Below are 17254 nucleotides of genomic sequence, written 5' to 3'. Positions count from 1 at the left end.
ATTGTTTGGGAAGCTGTGTATCTTTTTTGCACTCCAAACCTTTCACTACTTGCCAAGATTTGGATGGATTATTTAAATTATATGAAGTAAATTTCAGGTAGTGGTCTGCTTTCAATTTACGGATCATAGCCACACCCATATTTCGAAGACGTTTAAAAGCCATCCAATCATCTGCCACACCAGTCCCTCTTCCTTTAGCCCACATAGCATTTCGTTCCCTTATGAAGTCGCTTAGTAAACCAAGGGTTCTCTCTGGCCTTAATCCTGGATTTTTTAAAGGGTCATGCCTATTGCATACATTCTGGAATGCGATGTGGAAGTAAGAAGGCTAGTTCAACATCAGAGATTAATTACATTCTATTCCATTCAATGCTAGATACATCATGTAAAAATCCTTGAATATCAAACTGGTTCCAGTTTCTTTTCGTAATAACACGTGGAGATTTCTTAGGAATTTTACCATCTCTCACACAGGCAATAGCACAGTAATCACTTATGTCATTTGCAAAAATACCAGAAGCATTAAAACGATGAGGAGTATTGGTTAAGTCAAATCAATCAAAGAGGATTTCAGAGTTAGTTAGCACACGGTGTCTCTCCCGCCTGCATTGCTAGAGGGGGCGAACGTTAGACAGTGTCCTCCGCCAGTTGGGCACTCTTTTCCCGCAGTTCTGTTAAAGATGGTGATGGCAGGTGATCAGCCGGCTGGAGCAAAGGACACTGTCTACCGGTCTCCCCCGCTAGTACTGCAGGCGGGAGGCTGGAGCGACACCGTAATACTCAGATAATACTTTTCCCCCCTTTTGACCCACATTCAAAAGTGTCACACAAACATGAAGATGTCGTACTCGAGGAGGGCGTTCATGCAGGAACCAATGAGGTGCTCGAGGGGGGGTCGTTCATGCAGGAACCAATGAGGTGCTCGAGGGGGGGGTCGTTCATGCAGGAACCAATGAGGTGCTCGAGGGGGGGTCGTTCATGCAGGAACCAATGAGGTGCTCGAGGGGGGGTCGTTCATGCAGGAACAAATGGGATGCTCGAGGGGGGGCGTTCCTGCAGATGTATTAATGCCCACATGCAGGAACGCCCCAAATTGCATGCTACATTGCACACTATTGCTTAAAAATCACAACTTAGCTCCCAAGCGGCTCTTCATTCAAAATGCTTGAAATTCAACCTAGAACCATGAAAGAAATGTAAATCTCTAATGTAAAGCCCCAAAAAGTCTACCATTATGTCAGATCTGCATTAGCATCGAACAGCCCCCGTGATATGCAGCTGTTCAGGGAAGCTAGAAACCGTTATACACAGGCAGTTAGAAAAGCCAAGGCTAGCTTTTTCAAGCAGAAATTTGCTTCCTGCAACACTAACTCAAAAAAGTTCTGGGACACTGTAAAGTCCATGGAGAATAAGAACACCTCCTCCCAGCTGCCCACTGCACTGAAGATAGGAAACACTGTCACCACTGATAAATCCACCATAATTTGAGAATTTCAATAAGCATTTTTCTACGGCTGGCCATGCTTTCCACCTGGCTACTCCTACCCCGGTCAACAGCACTGCACCCCCAACAGCAACTCGCCCAAGCCTTCCCCATTTCTCCTTCTCCCAAATCCATTCAGCTGAAGTTCTGAAAGAGCTGAAAAATCTGGACCCCGACAAATCAGCCGGGCTAGACAATCTGGACCCTTTCTTTATAAAATTATCTGCCGAAATTGTTGCCACCCCTATTACTAGCCTGTTCAACCTCTCTTTCGTGTCGTCTGAGATTCCCAAAGATTGGAAAGCAGCTGCGGTCATCCCCCTCTTCAAAGGGGGGACACTCTTGACCCAAACTGCTACAGACCTATATCTACCCTACCATGCCTTTCTAAGGTCTTCGAAAGCCAAGTCAACAAACAGATTACCGACCATTTCGAATCTCACCATACCTTCTCTGCTATGCAATCTGGTTTCAGAGCTGGTCATGGGTGCACCTCAGCCACGCTCAAGGTCCTAAACGATATCTTAACCGCCATCGATAAGAAACATTACTGTGCAGCCGTATTCATTGATCTGGCCAAGGCTTTCGACTCTATCAACCACCACATCCTCATCGGCAGACTCGACAGCCTTGGTTCTCAAATGATTGCCTCGCCTGGTTCACCAACTACTTCTCTGATAGAGTTCAGTGTGTCAAATCGGAGGGTCTGCTGTCCGGACCTCTGGCAGTCTCTATGGGGGTGCCACAGGGTTCAATTCTTGGACCGACTCTCTTCTCTGTATACATCAATGAGGTCGCTCTTGCTGCTGGTGAGTCTCTGATCCACCTCTACGTAGACGACACCTTTCTGTATACTTCCGGCCCTTCTTTGGACACTGTGTTAACAACCCTCCAGGCAAGCTTCAATGCCATACAACTCCCCTTCCGTGGCCTCCAATTGCTCTTAAATACAAGTAAAACTAAATGCATGCTCTTCAACCGATCGCTACCTGCACCTACCCGCCTGTCCAACATCACTACTCTGGACGGCTCTGACTTAGAATACGTGGACAACTACAAATACTTAGGTGTCTGGTTAGACTGTAAACTCTGCTTCCAGACCCATATCAAACATCTCCAATCCAAAGTTAAATCTAGAATTGGCTTCCTATTCCGCAACAAAGCATCCTTCACTCAAGCTGCCAAACATACCCTTGTAAAACTGACCATCCTACCAATCCTCGACTTTGGCGATGTCATTTACAAAATAGCCTCCAATACCCTACTCAACAAATTGGATGCAGTCTATCACAGTGCAATCCGTTTTGTCACCAAAGCCCCATATACTACCCACCATTGCGACCTGTACGCTCTCGTTGGCTGGCCCTCGCTTCATACTCGTCGCCAAACCCACTGGCTCCATGTCATCTACAAGACCCTGCTAGGTAAAGTCCCCCCCTTATCTCAGCTCGCTGGTCACCATAGCATCTCCCACCTGTAGCACACGCTCCAGCAGGTATATCTCTCTAGTCACCCCCAAAACCAATTCTTTCTTTGGCCGCCTCTCCTTCCAGTTTCTCTGCTGCCAATGACTGGAACGAACTACAAAAATCTCTGAAACTGGAAACACTTATCTCCCTCACTAGATTTAAGCACCAACTGTCAGAGCATCTTACAGATTACTGCACCTGTACATAGCCCACCTATAATTTAGCCCAAACAACTACCTCTTTCCCAACTGTATTTAATTAATTTATTTATTTTGCTCCTTTGCACCCCATTATTTTTATTTCTACTTTGCACATTCTTCCATTGCAAAACTACCATTCCAGTGTTTTTACTTGCTATATTGTATTTACTTTGCCACCATGGCCTTTTTTGCCTTTACCTCCCTTCTCACCTAATTTGCTCACATTGTATATAGACTTGTTTATACTGTATTATTGACTGTATGTTTGTTTTACTCCATGTGTAACTCTGTGTCGTTGTATGTGTCGAACTGCTTTGCTTTATCTTGGCCAGGTCGCAATTGTAAATGAGAACTTGTTCTCAACTTGCCTACCTGGTTAAATAAAGGTAAAATAAAATAAATAAATAAATAAAAATCTTGATATGCACGTTCAAATACTTTTTTACATGGCCTAATTAATAGATATGGCCAGGGTACTGTTGGGGAGACGTATCTCTGCAGCGCTCCACCAAAGTTCCATCAAATATATTGTCTAACATAACCCATGTAGCAGATATAGGATATGGTAAAAAGAGTATGTGGCCTTTTCTGTAGCCTACAGGCTGGATGTATGACAATGAGATGGACACTTTTTACATCATGCAGGTTTCTCCGATCAAATAGCCTAACCTAAACGGCGCTCAATCAAATAAAATAATTAGCTGTCATGTTAACAAACAACATATCCTAAAAACAGGACATGTCAAAGTAAAATGGACAATATGGAATGGACAATCAACTATTGTCCAGCAGTTTCCCCCCATTGTCATGATCAGTGGTTTCAAGTTTGTATCCAATTTCTGACAAGCTGATAATAACGAAAAAGAAAAAACTTCTGCATTTCTCACTGTGTAAACACATTGCACATCACGTTAACTCCTGATAAAGTTGGGCTGCTGTTATTCAGAGCTTAAAATAGCCAAATTGATTAGTCACAGGAATCAGGACTAATCAAGCCAACGGTGGGCCAACCACATGGATGGGCATTCATAAAATTCCATTTGGGCCGACATGGTGGGCTTACACCCCAGTAAGCACGAGACAAATTATTTTTTGTTTCTGTGCCAAGTTGTTTTTTGGAGTTTTACAAATGGTAGGCTTACCACTTGGTTAAGGATCATATCACCTCTACCTTAACTGTCACCCTAGACCCACTTCAATTTGCTAACCGCCCCAATAGATCCACAGACGATGCAATCGCCATCACACTGCCCTATCCCATCTAGACAAGAGGAATACACATGTAAGAATGCTTTTCATTGACTATAGCTCAGCATTCAACAACATGGTACAATCCAAGCTCATCATTAAACTCGAGGCCCTGGGACTGAACCCCGCCCTGTGCAACTGAGTCCTGGAATTCCTGACGGGCCGCCCCAGGTGGTGAACGTAGGATACAACACCTCCACACTGGGGCCCCACAAGGGTGCGTGCTCAGTCCCCTCTTGTACTTCCCGTTCATCCATGACTGCGTGGCCAAGCAGACTTCTAACTCAATCATCAAGTTTGCAGATGACACAGCAGTAGTAGGCTTCATTACCAACAATTACAAGACAGCCTACAGGGAGGAGACTGAGTGCTCTGGGAGTGCAAGGAAAATAATCTCTCACTTAATATCAACAAAACAAAGGAGATGATTGTGGACTTCATGAAAGAGGGAGAACCCCCCTATCCACATCGACGGGACTGCAGTGGAGAAGGTGGAAAGCTTCAAGTTCCTTGGCGTACACATCACTGACAACCTGAAATGGTCCACTCACACAGACACTTTGGTGAAGAAAGCACAATAGCACCTCTTCAACCTCAGGAGGCTGAAGAAATTTGGCATGTCACCTAAAATCCTCACAACCTTTTACAGATGCACAATCAAGAGCATCCTGTCGGGCTGTATCACCGCTTGGTTCCTTCAACTGCACCGCCCGCAAATGCAGGGCTCTCCAGAGGGTGGTGCGGTCTGCTCAACACATCACCGGGGGTAAACTACACGCAATTGACAGTGAGAGGACGTTTTTTGTTTGTTGTTGAGGAGTTTCCATATTTTCAACTTTCATTCAGAACCGAAAATGAACTTGATTTCAACATCCGGAAAATAGGTATTTTTCAACGTCCGAAAATAAGCATTTTCAACGTCCAGACAATACCCTTTCACATTTAATTCAGAACCTAACTTCAATTAGTTTTTTTTTTTTGCTCCTTCCTTTGGTGGCAGAAGGCTGGGACCGGTTCTGTGCTCACCCCACTATTTATTGTTTCCGCAGTGAGGATTCACCATCTTCAAATAATGATTATGTACCTTATTTGCAGATAATCGTCGTTTGAATGTCAAAAAACAGAGGTACAGTATGCAAATCAGGAGTCAAATGAACGATTTAGTTTTTTACCGATGCGATTCGGTTCCTACCATTTAACATAAAGAGCCGTCCAACAAGCGCAGTTCGTTCGCGAACGTCCTATCACTAGAAGGCATTTGCCGCATTTGATTCATGAACAGTTGCGACACAACCATTCAATAATTTGAATGTTGCTCAACTGCGTTCTAGTGTTAATCGGAACTTGGAAAGTCTTAATATGTTTGACTTGCTAACTGGTTGAATGCGGCACACATCAGCCCCAAAAGCAAACCTGTGAAGCTAATTTTGACTTTATGGCTGTGTTATCTAGTGGAAACCCGTGAACTCTGCACTTATCCCCCTCCCGAAGAATATGACGTCAAAATACTGCGACTCATTTGAATCGCAGGTTTTAAGGATTTTTGCAAGGCTTTATTGTTTGGGTAAGGTATTGTGTTTACATTACATATTTTGGGAAGTAAATTAGCTTCATAAACCTACATTGAGACTTCTGACTTGCCACACCAGACTAATCTTCCACGGTTAAACCACCACAACAAACAAGGATACTGAATTGTGCCATCTTCACACCTAGCTAGCAGGAAACCAAAACATCCAGAGATGGACAGTGAAGTTCAAAGAGATGGCAGGGTTCTTGACCTTACAGATGATGCTTGGAGGGAAGACCGCCTACCTTATGAAGATGTCACTATCCCATTGGTATGTAAAACACTTTAAACAATGTTTATGCTGTAGATGAGGATTAGCTAACTTGATAACTGCTACATGACGTTGGTAATTTAGCTTCTAAAACGGTCTCACTCAATTATGAGTTGATATATAATTCGGGAATATGAATGATGATGACAGCATCAAAAATGTATTCGCTATTTGATGGCAAATCGAAATCGCTGATGTCTGACGCCCCAAAAGAACATTTGGACAACACTAAACAAGCTTACGTTATATAGCTAGAAAGCACTGTGTTGTGCGGTTACACGCGCCATAGCCCGTTTTAATCATTTGCACCCTCACATTTACATCTGCTCTGCCAAATATCCAGATCTAACTAGTAACATATCTTCAATACAGGATTCTAGTTTAGGATGGATTATAGATGGGGTAAACGTTTAACGGCACTGGCGATTTATAAACGTATGTTTCATGTTGCAGATGGAACTTCGACGAGGAAATACAGATATTAAAACCAGCTCACTGCCTGGCCTCAGGCTAAATGTAACAGTAAATATCCGGGACAATCAAATGAGTGTGTTACGTTTGGTATGGTTACTTAAGGCAAAAACCAAAAGGAGGGTGGGTATATAACGAACGTCTAACAACCCAAAGCTTGCGCTTTTGAATCAACATTAGCCACAACAAATTTGAATTCGTAACATACACATTACTAAGTGGAGTTTTAGATGTACGTATAGAATACAAAATGCTCCGAGACCAGGTAGAAATATGAGACATTCAGACTTGCCATCTAGTACCAGTCTCATACATACCTTTAATCTGCTCACTGTTGTAGCTTGCTGGTTCTCTTCTCTCCCTGGTGGAATCAAATAGAGGAAATGCCTTTGGCATGAGTCCTCTTTTACCTGGTTTCAGAAATATGTTTCTGAATAAAATGACTTATGCCTGATACTCATACTTCTGTATAAAACTGGACAACACTACCACAGGTGGTTGGTGGCGTGTTAATGGCTGGAGCGGAATATTATCATATACATGTTTTGATGCCATTCTATCCGTTCCAGCCATTACTATGAGCCGTCCTCCCTTCAGCAGCCTCCACTGAATATTACTATACTGAAAAAAAAACTACGCAACATGCAAAGATTGTTTCCCTCATATGAACTAACTCAGTACAGTCAATTGAAATAAAATCATTAGGCCCTAAACTATGGATTTCACATGACGGAATAGAGATGCATTTGTTGGTCACAGATACCCCTTCCTAAAAAATGGGCCTCAGGATCTCACTGTATTTGTGTACATTCAAATTGTCATCAATATAATGCAAATGTGTTTGTTGCCCATAGTTTATGCCTGCCCATACCATAACCCCACCGCTGCCATGGGGCAATCTGTTCACAATGTTGACATCAGCAAATCATTCGCCCATGCGACGCAATACACATGGTTTGCGGTTGTGAGGCCTGTTGGATATAAACTCTCTAAAACGACGATGTCTTATGGTAAAGAAATTAACATTCAATTCTCTGGCGGACATGCCAATTGCACACTCCGACAAAACTGTACATTTTAGAGTGGCTTTTTATTGTCCCCAGCACAAGGTGCACCTGTGTAATAATCATGCAGTTTAAATCAGCGTCATTATATGCATTCTTGGCCAAGGAGAATGCTCGTGAACAAATTTGTGCACAACATTTGAGAGAAATACACTTTTTGTGCATCTGTGATTTTTAAAATTTGAGCTCATGAAACATGGGACCAACACTTTACATGTGTTTATATTTTTGTTTTGTCTAGTTTGCTCTCATGTGGTTAATACTTTTATTTTTTCCTGCAGAGCGAACTGCCTGAAGCTGAGCAAGATAATGGAGGATCAACAGAGTCTGTGAAAGAACAAGAAATGAAGTGGTCAGATTTGGCTCTACAGAGTCTGCACGAGAATACACCTAACACTGGGACTTAGCTACTCCGTGAATGGATACGGTGCCCAATCCAATGTACCTGTGGTTGAACTCATCTGTAATTTCCTCTTACAATGGTCAAAAGAAAGTCATTGTGGTATTCTCATTCATGTAGAAGGACCCCCTCTCTCTCTCAAACCCAAAATTTGTCTTGCAGTTCAATAACTGAACCTGGATTGAAGCATCCTTGGACTATTTGTAGATTTTCTTATTGGCCCGACAGAAAGTCTAAAAACTGAGTATATTCAATGAAGCAAAAATAAACAACATTTCATATGTCAACTTTTTTTCTCTCTAGTCAAAGGCAATGCATGTCACAAATACATACTCATGTAATTGGCTCCTTGCCTCTGGCAGCTAAGAAGGACATTTCACTGACTAACTACTGTACATTTTTGAAGTGTTTAACATGTCAAGACATCTCAGGGAGCTTTGTGTTATGACAAAGGCTCAGGGTCTCAAAGTAGCATTGAACATTCAACACAACAATTTAACAAAAGAACCCACTGACAGACATTTTCATAGTTATTTCCTGAATCATTTTATTTGTTATATCCAACAGCATAACTCTCCAGTTACTGAGACAAGAGATGTTTTTACATTCAAACACAACTAGGTGGTTATTTAGCCACTTACTGTGCCCCACAACAAAGGAGGGACATCTGGGAGTATTCCGTTTAAACAGGTAGGGACCATAAGGCAAAATAGAACAGTACCTTCACAAGCCAATGGGCGTTACAACTGAAATATAGTCCAAGGTTTTCAAATGCAAAATCACCTGCATTTGAAATTGAATGAGATGAATCTGAATCCTCTGCCAATTTGACTGGCTACTGACTAATTGCACTGAAAGCAGACAGTTGATTCCATAAAAGTTCATCCACATTTTCTTAAATGGTCCCAAACATTTGTCCATTCAAATTAAATTATAGTTTACTTCTCTTGGAACATAATAACCATCTTTTTCACATACTATGAAAATTAGTATGTATTTGCTGGAGTGAATTCAACCTGCTCAAGGGCTGACCAAGCATTTACATTTGTGTGAAGTGTTGTACAATATCAGTTTTTATTAAGTTGTCCATTCAAGTCCTTTGAAATTGGCAGAAAAAAACAAGACTATAACTAAACACATTTTAAGAATGACTCTGTTACACCTCCCAAGGTAATGTTGTCATTCTCACACCCGGTCATCAACCCATACATGTGCAGGAATGCTTTCATGGCCAAAAATACTCAATGTTTGGTCCCTCTTGCAATGAAGAACAAATCTCGGTTCCAAAACATTCCATTATAATTCAATTCACTCCGTTTTATAGCAAAAACACACAATCACAGAGCAAATAAAAATATTAACATAATTTAATGTACAGTACCAGGTGAAAGTACCCTGTCTAGTTCTAGAACTCACTTTGTACTGCTGGGCCCCAAACCCCAAATCCGAGATTCTTGAAGACTGAAAGTGAACATACTGTAAGAGGGAGGGCACGATGACTTACACAGATTTCCTCCCTCGAGAACTTGTACTGAAACATCCAGAAAGTACACAATGGATATCAATGGTAAACAAGAGATTGGAGATAACATGCATTTCTAAAATGCAAACCTTCATCCCTGTTATGCTCATATCTCCCCAGTCAAAACAAAACTGGAAACAAAAATAAAACAAATCCCTTTTTACCAGTACTACTTCTTTGTACACATATTTTCTGGTTTCTTGGACCTTTCGCTTATATCATATACATTTCTATGATCATCCACCATTTCAATGAGTTACGACCGAGTGGCTTCTTAGAACAATTGAAGAAAGTATGGTACATTCTCTAAAAAGTATCTTATTTTCCTTTACAATTCATAAAAAATATAGAGAAAAATAATGAGAAAGGTTCTGACGACAGTCCACTGTCCTGCAGAGGCTGTGGAACATTTGAATCTCCAGCTGAGTCACTTCATTGCTTACTAAAACCTACACATTTTTTTTTTTTTTTACAAGTCTCTTCTTCATTCAGCGTGTATTTCTGTCTCGGGCCTCTGCAGGGCCAGTTCCGCTGGGATGAAGGCACCCTGGCCCAAGGCAGTGGAGTACGCTCGGTTGCTGTGGCTGCCCGTGAAGCCAGGGTTGGTGGGGAATGAAGCAGAGGAGACCCCGTGGGGGTTTGGCATGGGAGCCTGTGGCTGAGGTATTGCTGCTGGGTGGTAATCATCCAGGTTGTCGTAGTGGGACTGTATCGCCATGGTGCTGTGTCTCTGCTGCCCACCGTGGGGCTGGTATGAGTGGTCTCTGTCTGGTTCGGAAGTGGCAGCTTGGCTATAGTGCTGCTGCTGGCGCTCTCGGATGCTGTGCGACCGCTCGGGCTTGGGAGGGGCCTGCGCTTTGACGGGGGCTGACTGGTGTTGGTGGTCATCATTGTCCTGGTAACTACCGGGGGTTTTGGACCTGTTCTGGTGGCGGTCTGGATCGGGCTGTTCGTAGCGAGGTTGGAAGCTCCGAGCTCCGTCCCCGGCGTCCTGCTGATGGGCCTGGTAACGGGGGTGTTGGGCTTGGTGCGAGTGGGAGACCTGGCAGGTCCTGGAGTTGCTATGTTTGTCCCCGGTGCCATTTCCCTGACAGTGCTTCTCCGTCTCCATGTACATGAGGACGTCGGGGTCAGACACAAGGTGTCGGGGAGCGTGCTGGGAGCCCGGCGGTACTACGTAGCGCCCGTCTTTACCCTCGACAGTCATCAGCATGGCTTTGCCGGGGTCCGACTTACTGCGCAGGTGTAGGGTTTCGTACGCTCCCAGGTCGCCTGGCATGAACAGGCCCACGTTGTCATACTGAGACATGACAGGTCCCTTGACCTTCTGCCTGGCCCGGCTCTCTCTGTGGATGGAGTGCATCCGGAGCCTTTCAGAGTCCTCTGGGTTCCATGCGAAGTAGACGGCGGCTCCCTTTGAGCCATGGCCCGGGGGCATGTCTCTGCTGACAAAGCTGTGCTCCTTCCCCAGCGGGAGGATGTGGCGGGACAGGTAGTGGTAGCCGCCCGCCTTGCCCCCCGACCGGCTGAGGGTGGGGCCCAGGTCCCGACTGCTGAACGAGTGGAAGTGCCTCAGCCGGATGGTCCCGTAGGGGTCCACGTCGTAGTAAGGGGCGTCCAGCGGGTTGGCGCAAGGCGAATAGGGGCTGTAACGGTACTGCACCCGGCCATTCTCAAAGTAGGGCTGGAGTTGGGTGACGTGGTAGTCAGCCTGCGAGGACTGTTGCGGCGGCTGCTGGTAGGTATTGCACTGGTAGACGGGCCGCTGGTAGTAGAAGAGCTCGTCGTCGGGAGGCACCTCGGTCCGCTGGATGGGCACCGAGCGGATTGCTGAGGGCACGTGGAGCGAGTGCACCCTACGGATAGTGGGGTAGACCGGAGCTCCCTCCATGGGTCCATAGCCCTGGCCGTGGTGTCCCGGGCTGGGTGATATGTACTCACCACCCCTGGGGGGCCCATGATGCTTCATTGACTGGTGGCAGGACCTGGGATGAGCTATGGTGTTGTAGCGGTGGTCCGTGCGGGCACTGTAAGGTATCTGGGGCTCCGACTTTGACGCGTAGGAGAGGTGTGGGGGAACACTGTCTGGCCGGTAGTGGTACGAAGGCTGCCCCACGGGAATGGCCCGTTGGTGGTAGTAGGCCTCCCCGGGAGGTTCCAGTAAGGCGGCCTCTCCCTTGGTGTGGTACAGGTAGGCTGACTGCTGGGTGGAAGACTTACGTGGGGGAGGGTGAGGATGGGCGAGGGCCTCAGGCGTGGAGGCCTCTGTCAGGATGTTGTGGAAGATGGCGGGGTTGGCGGCCTCTGTGTGGCTGAGGGCGGCGGTTGCCAATTTGCTCTCAATGGAGCGGACGGGAGGCGCTGGCGGCGTGGGCCCATGGGCGTGGGTCACAGGCTCCGCGCGGGGCTGAACTGGCTTTATGGCCTCCCATGGTCTCTCCACTGGCTCAGATGGGGTGGGGACCACTCTGGCGTTAGGCTGGGGATGGGAGTGGGGATGGGAGTGGGGCTGGGGATGAGGCTGGGACTGTGGCTGGGACTGTGGCTGAGCCTGTGGATGAGTATGGAACTGTATTTGAGGCTGTGAAACTGCAACTCGCTGCTCTGACGGTTTCGGAGATGGCGACCAGACGCCCTCATCTACATGGACCTGAAAATTAACCAAAAACAATTCCAGTTGGCTATATAGTTACTTTATCAAAGATATTCTGCAAATATGACACATTTTCGCCAATTTACCTCAGGAGCAGGCTGTGGCAGGACACCTGTCTCCTTGCTCCTGGGAGTGGTGGCTGGGGTGGTGGTGGAGAATCCAGTGCTGCTGACCGCTACCTGGCCCATGGCGGGCTGCTGCCTGTCTGGACTCCTCAGAGTGGGGGACACATGGGCTGGAGGGCAGTAGGGAGTGGTGGTACACTGGTGGTGGGGGGAAGCCGGTAGGGTGAAATCCATATCCTGGTTGGCTCCGGGAGAAGTGGAGGGGGACTTTGCACTGGTGGACATACTGATGGACTCATGGCTCACTGACTGGCAAGGCTGTTTGTCAGAAGGGGTGGTGGAAGGGGAGGGGAGGAAGGGGCAAGGTTTGGGGTGGTGGGGGTTAAGGTTGGGGTCTGGGCTTCTCCTGCCCTGGGTCCCTCCTCGAGGACGTCTGGGGGCGCAGAGCTGGGGGAGGGGGCCAGTCCAGGGAGTGTGAGTGCTCCAGGGGTCTAATGGGGACACTGGCGTGGGGGCTGGGACTGGGAGGGCCTCTTCTGGGTCAGGATAGAGGCCTGCTGAGCGGACTCTGCCAGGGCCAGGGCCAACATGCGGGCGGCGTTCTTCGGATGGGGCGGGGGAGGGAGGAGGGACACAGAGGAGGAGCTGAGAGGGCTGGGGGAGGCTTTTGGAGAGTCCAGACTAGCTACGGCTCCTGGGAGGGGGACAAAAACAGAAGGGAACTGCAGTGTGAGGACAGAGAGAAGAGAAAGTGCGTTTGAGGGGAATAAAAAGAAAAAAGGCAGGCTTGGTCTTCAAGAGTAGGAGAGAGGGGGAAGAGTTAAGCCTGGCGCTCTGGCGGCATCATGTGGAAAGATTTCTCTGAGCTGAAATCCATGCAAGGTGTTAAAGGCATGAGGCGGGGAAACTAAACCTAGAAACGAAACAGGCATTGTCAATCAAAGCATAATTAAACAAAGGCCTTACACACTGTAAAGAGAAATGGACAGTTGAAATGGACAGTTCAACTAAATTATATATTGGTTTCCTTACAGGGAAAGGAAACTACTATATCATTTAGTAATTTGGGTGAACTCTCTCTTTAACATAAAAAAAAAAACATGATAGGTGATCAAGTGAAAATGTAGCAGCTGTATGCAAAGAAGCAGCTGTATGCAAAGAAGCAGCTGTATGCACCACTAACCTAATTGTTCCTCGCTATTGGTTGCTGGAGGTTGCTGGGCAGTACTCTCCTCCCCTGTGGAGTCTTGGCTCTCAATGTCGAAGGCAGAGAGCTTACAGTGCAGCTCCATCTGAAAGGCCTCGCTCAGCGACGGCTCCCCTGTCCTCAGCAACACTGAGCCCATTAACAGAGGAGAGTCCCAGGGCAGTCCCGAGGGAGGGGAAGAAGGCTGGGGAACACCATGGCATTCTGTAAGCCTACTAGAAATCTCCATGTCAAACGGCTCCGAAATGGCCAGAGGAGCCAAAATGTCCGACTTTGACCTTTTAGGGGACACAGCCTGTACGGGTTTGTCAGAGAAAGACACTGAGCAGACCAGCTTCTTGCTCCCTGCTTTCTCTCCCGTGGCTGGGCTGAGGTCAGGCGACAAGAAGGGGTTGGCGAACTTCCCCAGGAAGGAAGGAGAGACGAGCGCCGAGCCGTTGTCAATGCTGCCTGGGCTCCTCTTCGGGCTGGTGCCCTCACCAGTCGCGCCCGTAGCGACATCGCTCAGCCCCAGGGGGAAGGAGAAGGAGCCGTCGGGCAGGCTGCACTGGAACGACATGGGGTCAAAGTCCAACGAGGCCATGCCGATGTCTGGGGGGCTAAGGTCCACGTCCTCGCCGGCTGAACGTGGGGGCGAAATCAGGGCGGGAACATAGATGGGCCCGTCGTCCCCATCGCTGTCCCCCTGCCGCGGGTGGCGCCCCCGCTGTGGCTCTGGGCCAGATTGTCATCGGAGTTGCAGTGCTGCCGGGTGTGGCTGTCCAGCAAGTCACCGTTGAAGGAAGCCGAGAGGGCATCGCTGCTGGAGCGGGGCCGCCGAGGACGGTACACCTTCGACTCTCCTACGGGAGTCAGGGGGAAATCTTCATCAATTCAAAGACAAGTCACAAATGTTTTATTAGAAAAAACTATCTATACAAATACATTACTACTTGGACCAGAGCAGACTTGCACTGAAGAACAGGCTCCATCAGGCATACAGAGTGGCGTGGAGATAAGTCAGATTATACATTACCTTCAACGTTGTGTAGCGAGGTGAGCGACTCCTCGCTTTTGGCCGATCGCAGTGTCCCCGTGTCCCCTCTGCCTCCTGGGACATGAGACAGACAGGCATGAGTTCACATTAATTAGTTTCCGTTCCAACCAAATGTAACATTTGTGAGAAGGGTCAGAGAGTGAAGGCTTGGTGTTTGGGAGGGAAGAAGAAAGAGAATCTAACCTGCCAGGGCCATGGCCTTGAGCTCACTGGGTTCGCTGGGGTTGCGGTGCAGCTTGCGCTTGGACATAGACGATGACTTGCCCAGGTTGAAGAAGGAGCGCCAGTTTCCCACCGGCGACTTCTTGGACTTGATGGGGGGCCTTTTCCTGTTGGAGGTGAATGGACAGAACACTCAGTTGGGGAAACAAGTAGTCATGTGTCCTTTTGTTATTGTTGCCTAAACAACATGACTCACTTGTTTATAATATGAAACCACGTACAGTGCCTTCGGAAAGTATTCAGGCCCATTGACATTTTCCACATTTACTTACGTTACAGCCTTATTCTAAAATTGATTCAATTGTTTTTCCCCCTTCATCAATGTACACACAATACCCTATAATGACAAAGCAAAAACAAGTTTTTAGAAATGTTGGCTAATTTATAAAGAAATACAAAACTTAAATATCACATTTACATAATTATTCAGACCCATGACTCAGTACTTTGTTGAAGGACCTTTGGCAGCGATTACAGCATAGAGCCTTGGTTGGTTATGGCTCTACAAGCATGGCACCTGTATTTGGCGAGTTTCTCCCATTCTTCTCAGCAGATCCTCTCAAGCTCTCTAAGGTTGGATGGGGTATGTTGATGCAAAGCTAGACTAGTCAGACTAGTCTCCTAGTATCTGCCACTGAAAAACATCCCCCACTGCATGCTGCCACCACCACCATGCTTCATCGTAGGGTTGGTGCCAAGTTTGCTCCAGACGTGACGCTTGGCATTCAGGCCAAAGAGTTGAATCTTGTTTCTCATTGTCAGAGAGTCCTTTAGGTGCCTTTTGGCAAATTCCAAGCGGGCTGTCATGTGCCTTTTACTGAAGAGTGTCTGGCCACTCTACCATGAAGGCCTGATTGGTGGAGTTCTGCAGAGATGGTTTTCCTTCTGGAAGGTTCTCCCATCTCCACAGAGGAACTCTGGAGCTCTGTCAGGAGGACCATCGGGTTCTTGGTCACCTCCCTGAGCAAAGCCCTTCTCCCCCGATTGCTCAGTTTGGTTGGGCGGCCAGCTCTTGATAGTCTTGGCGTTTCAAACTTCCATTTAAGAATGATGGAGGCACTGTGTTCTTGGGGATCTTCAATGCTGCAGACATTTTTTGGTACTGTTCCCCAGATCTGTGACTCGACACAATCCTGCCTCGGAGCTCTACGGACAATTCCTTCGACCTCATGGCTTGGTTTTTGCTCTGACATGCACTGACTATGGGACGTTATATAGACAGATGTGTGCCTTTCCAATCATGTCCAATCAATTGAATATACCACAGGTGGACTCCAATAAAGTTGTGGAAACATCTCAAGGATGATCAATGGAAACAGGATGCACCTGACATCAATTTCGAGTCTCATAGCAAAGGGTCTGAATACTTATGTAAATAAGGTATTTGTTTTTTACTTGTAATACATTTGCAAACATTTCTAAAAGCCTGTTTTAGCTTTGTCAAAATAGGCTATTGTGTGTCGATTGATGAGGGGGAAAACATTATTTAATACATTTTAGAATAAGGCTGTAATATAACAAAATGAGGAAAAAGTCAAGGGGTCTGAATACTTTGCGAATGCACTGTAACTGTAAGCATTCATGGTTTGAAGGTACAATATTTCCATCTCATCTATGCCTCCTCCATTTCAATACTTCACAACTCATGGACAAACATCAGCCGTTAGAAAGATACCAGGGCCGCAGGTTGTTCATACCTCTCCATAGGGAACTCGATGACGGTGTGGAACTTGCCCTGCAGCGCAGCCGGACCCTCCCCCACCTCAATGTACTTGCTATCGGCCGTGACGGGGGAGTTGATCTGTGCCTGGGTCCGGGCCTGGGCCTCCTCCAGGGTCAGCAGCTTGGTGGAGGGGGACGACACCAGCAGGGACTTGGGTCGCAACAACGAGTTGTGTCCTAGGGGAAGGGGAGAAGTGATCATCATGTACACCAGTAGCCACCAACCTTAACTGAGTCAAGATCACTTTCGGAGTCAAAATGCAAGCAGAGATCTACCACTCAGATAAAAAATATTTATAAAAAAACAAAAAAAACAAAAAATGATAATCCTATGCAACATTAACCAATTAAAAACAGTTCTGCAGCAATGAGGTTTGTACAGTAGGCTATAGACCCAATACATTATTACTACATATTGGCTATGCTTGAATTTCCCTGCCACTGTTGTTTTTCTCAGACCATTTTGAAATTATATACAATTTTTAGGTATATGATCAGACTGGTTGTATTGCTTGTGAGGCATGGCTGAGTAAGCATAATAATGAGCTTTGACATTTTTTTTATTGGACTGACGGCCTGCATCTGATGGTCAGTCTGAGGGGAGGAAGGGCTCAGCCTCTCACCCGACTCACTGTCCATCCGCTCTCCCTT

General features: G+C 46.6%; 2 protein-coding genes across 3 annotated transcripts in view; one reads left to right on the top strand and one right to left on the bottom strand.

Annotated features, from left to right (window-relative positions):
* The first annotated feature begins 5444 nt into the window (after positions 1-5444).
* On the top strand, positions 5445-8463 carry anapc13 (anaphase promoting complex subunit 13). 2 transcript variants are annotated; one of them, XM_029627465.2, is made up of 4 exons: positions 5445-5526; positions 5853-5964; positions 6121-6241; positions 8058-8463. In XM_029627465.2, the coding sequence occupies exons 3-4, from the start codon at positions 6143-6145 to the stop codon at positions 8181-8183; spliced, it is 225 nt and encodes a 74-aa protein (XP_029483325.1). In that variant the 5' UTR covers positions 5445-5526; positions 5853-5964; positions 6121-6142; the 3' UTR covers positions 8184-8463. The 2 variants fall into 2 exon arrangements, with proteins under 2 accessions (XP_029483325.1, XP_029483324.1); XM_029627464.2 differs by having other exon boundaries at positions 5447-5526; positions 6117-6241.
* A 215-nt stretch (positions 8464-8678) lies between these two features.
* The window catches only part of LOC115105423 (rho GTPase-activating protein 32-like), a 225765-nt gene continuing 217189 nt past the window's right edge, over positions 8679-17254 (bottom strand). The window contains 10 exon segments of the mRNA XM_029627457.2: positions 8679-12348; positions 12438-12766; positions 12769-12846; positions 12849-12916; positions 12918-13110; positions 13600-14304; positions 14307-14465; positions 14639-14713; positions 14843-14988; positions 16579-16780. Of these exon segments, the coding sequence (XP_029483317.2) occupies positions 10183-12348; positions 12438-12766; positions 12769-12846; positions 12849-12916; positions 12918-13110; positions 13600-14304; positions 14307-14465; positions 14639-14713; positions 14843-14988; positions 16579-16780 (4121 nt within the window). The 3' untranslated portion in view covers positions 8679-10182.

Source organism: Oncorhynchus nerka, linkage group LG22 (assembly GCF_034236695.1).
Source record: "Oncorhynchus nerka isolate Pitt River linkage group LG22, Oner_Uvic_2.0, whole genome shotgun sequence".
Taxonomy (NCBI): domain Eukaryota; kingdom Metazoa; phylum Chordata; class Actinopteri; order Salmoniformes; family Salmonidae; genus Oncorhynchus; species Oncorhynchus nerka.
The sequence above is the reverse complement of the archived record's forward strand: the minus strand, read 5'-3'. Positions and strand labels throughout refer to the sequence as shown.

What these genes read in the sequence shown, in the direction of transcription:
- anapc13 (XM_029627464.2), top strand. Translation starts at nt 5,895, where the DNA reads ATGACGTCAAAATACTGCGACTCATTTGAATCGCAGGTTTTAAGGATT. An exon ending in TGCAAGGCTTTATTGTTTGG is followed by an intron (nt 5,965 to 6,116) that starts GTAAGGTATTGT and finishes CTTCACACCTAG; the next exon opens with CTAGCAGGAAACCAAAACAT. An exon ending in AAGATGTCACTATCCCATTG is followed by an intron (nt 6,242 to 8,057) that starts GTATGTAAAACA and finishes TTTTTCCTGCAG; the next exon opens with AGCGAACTGCCTGAAGCTGA.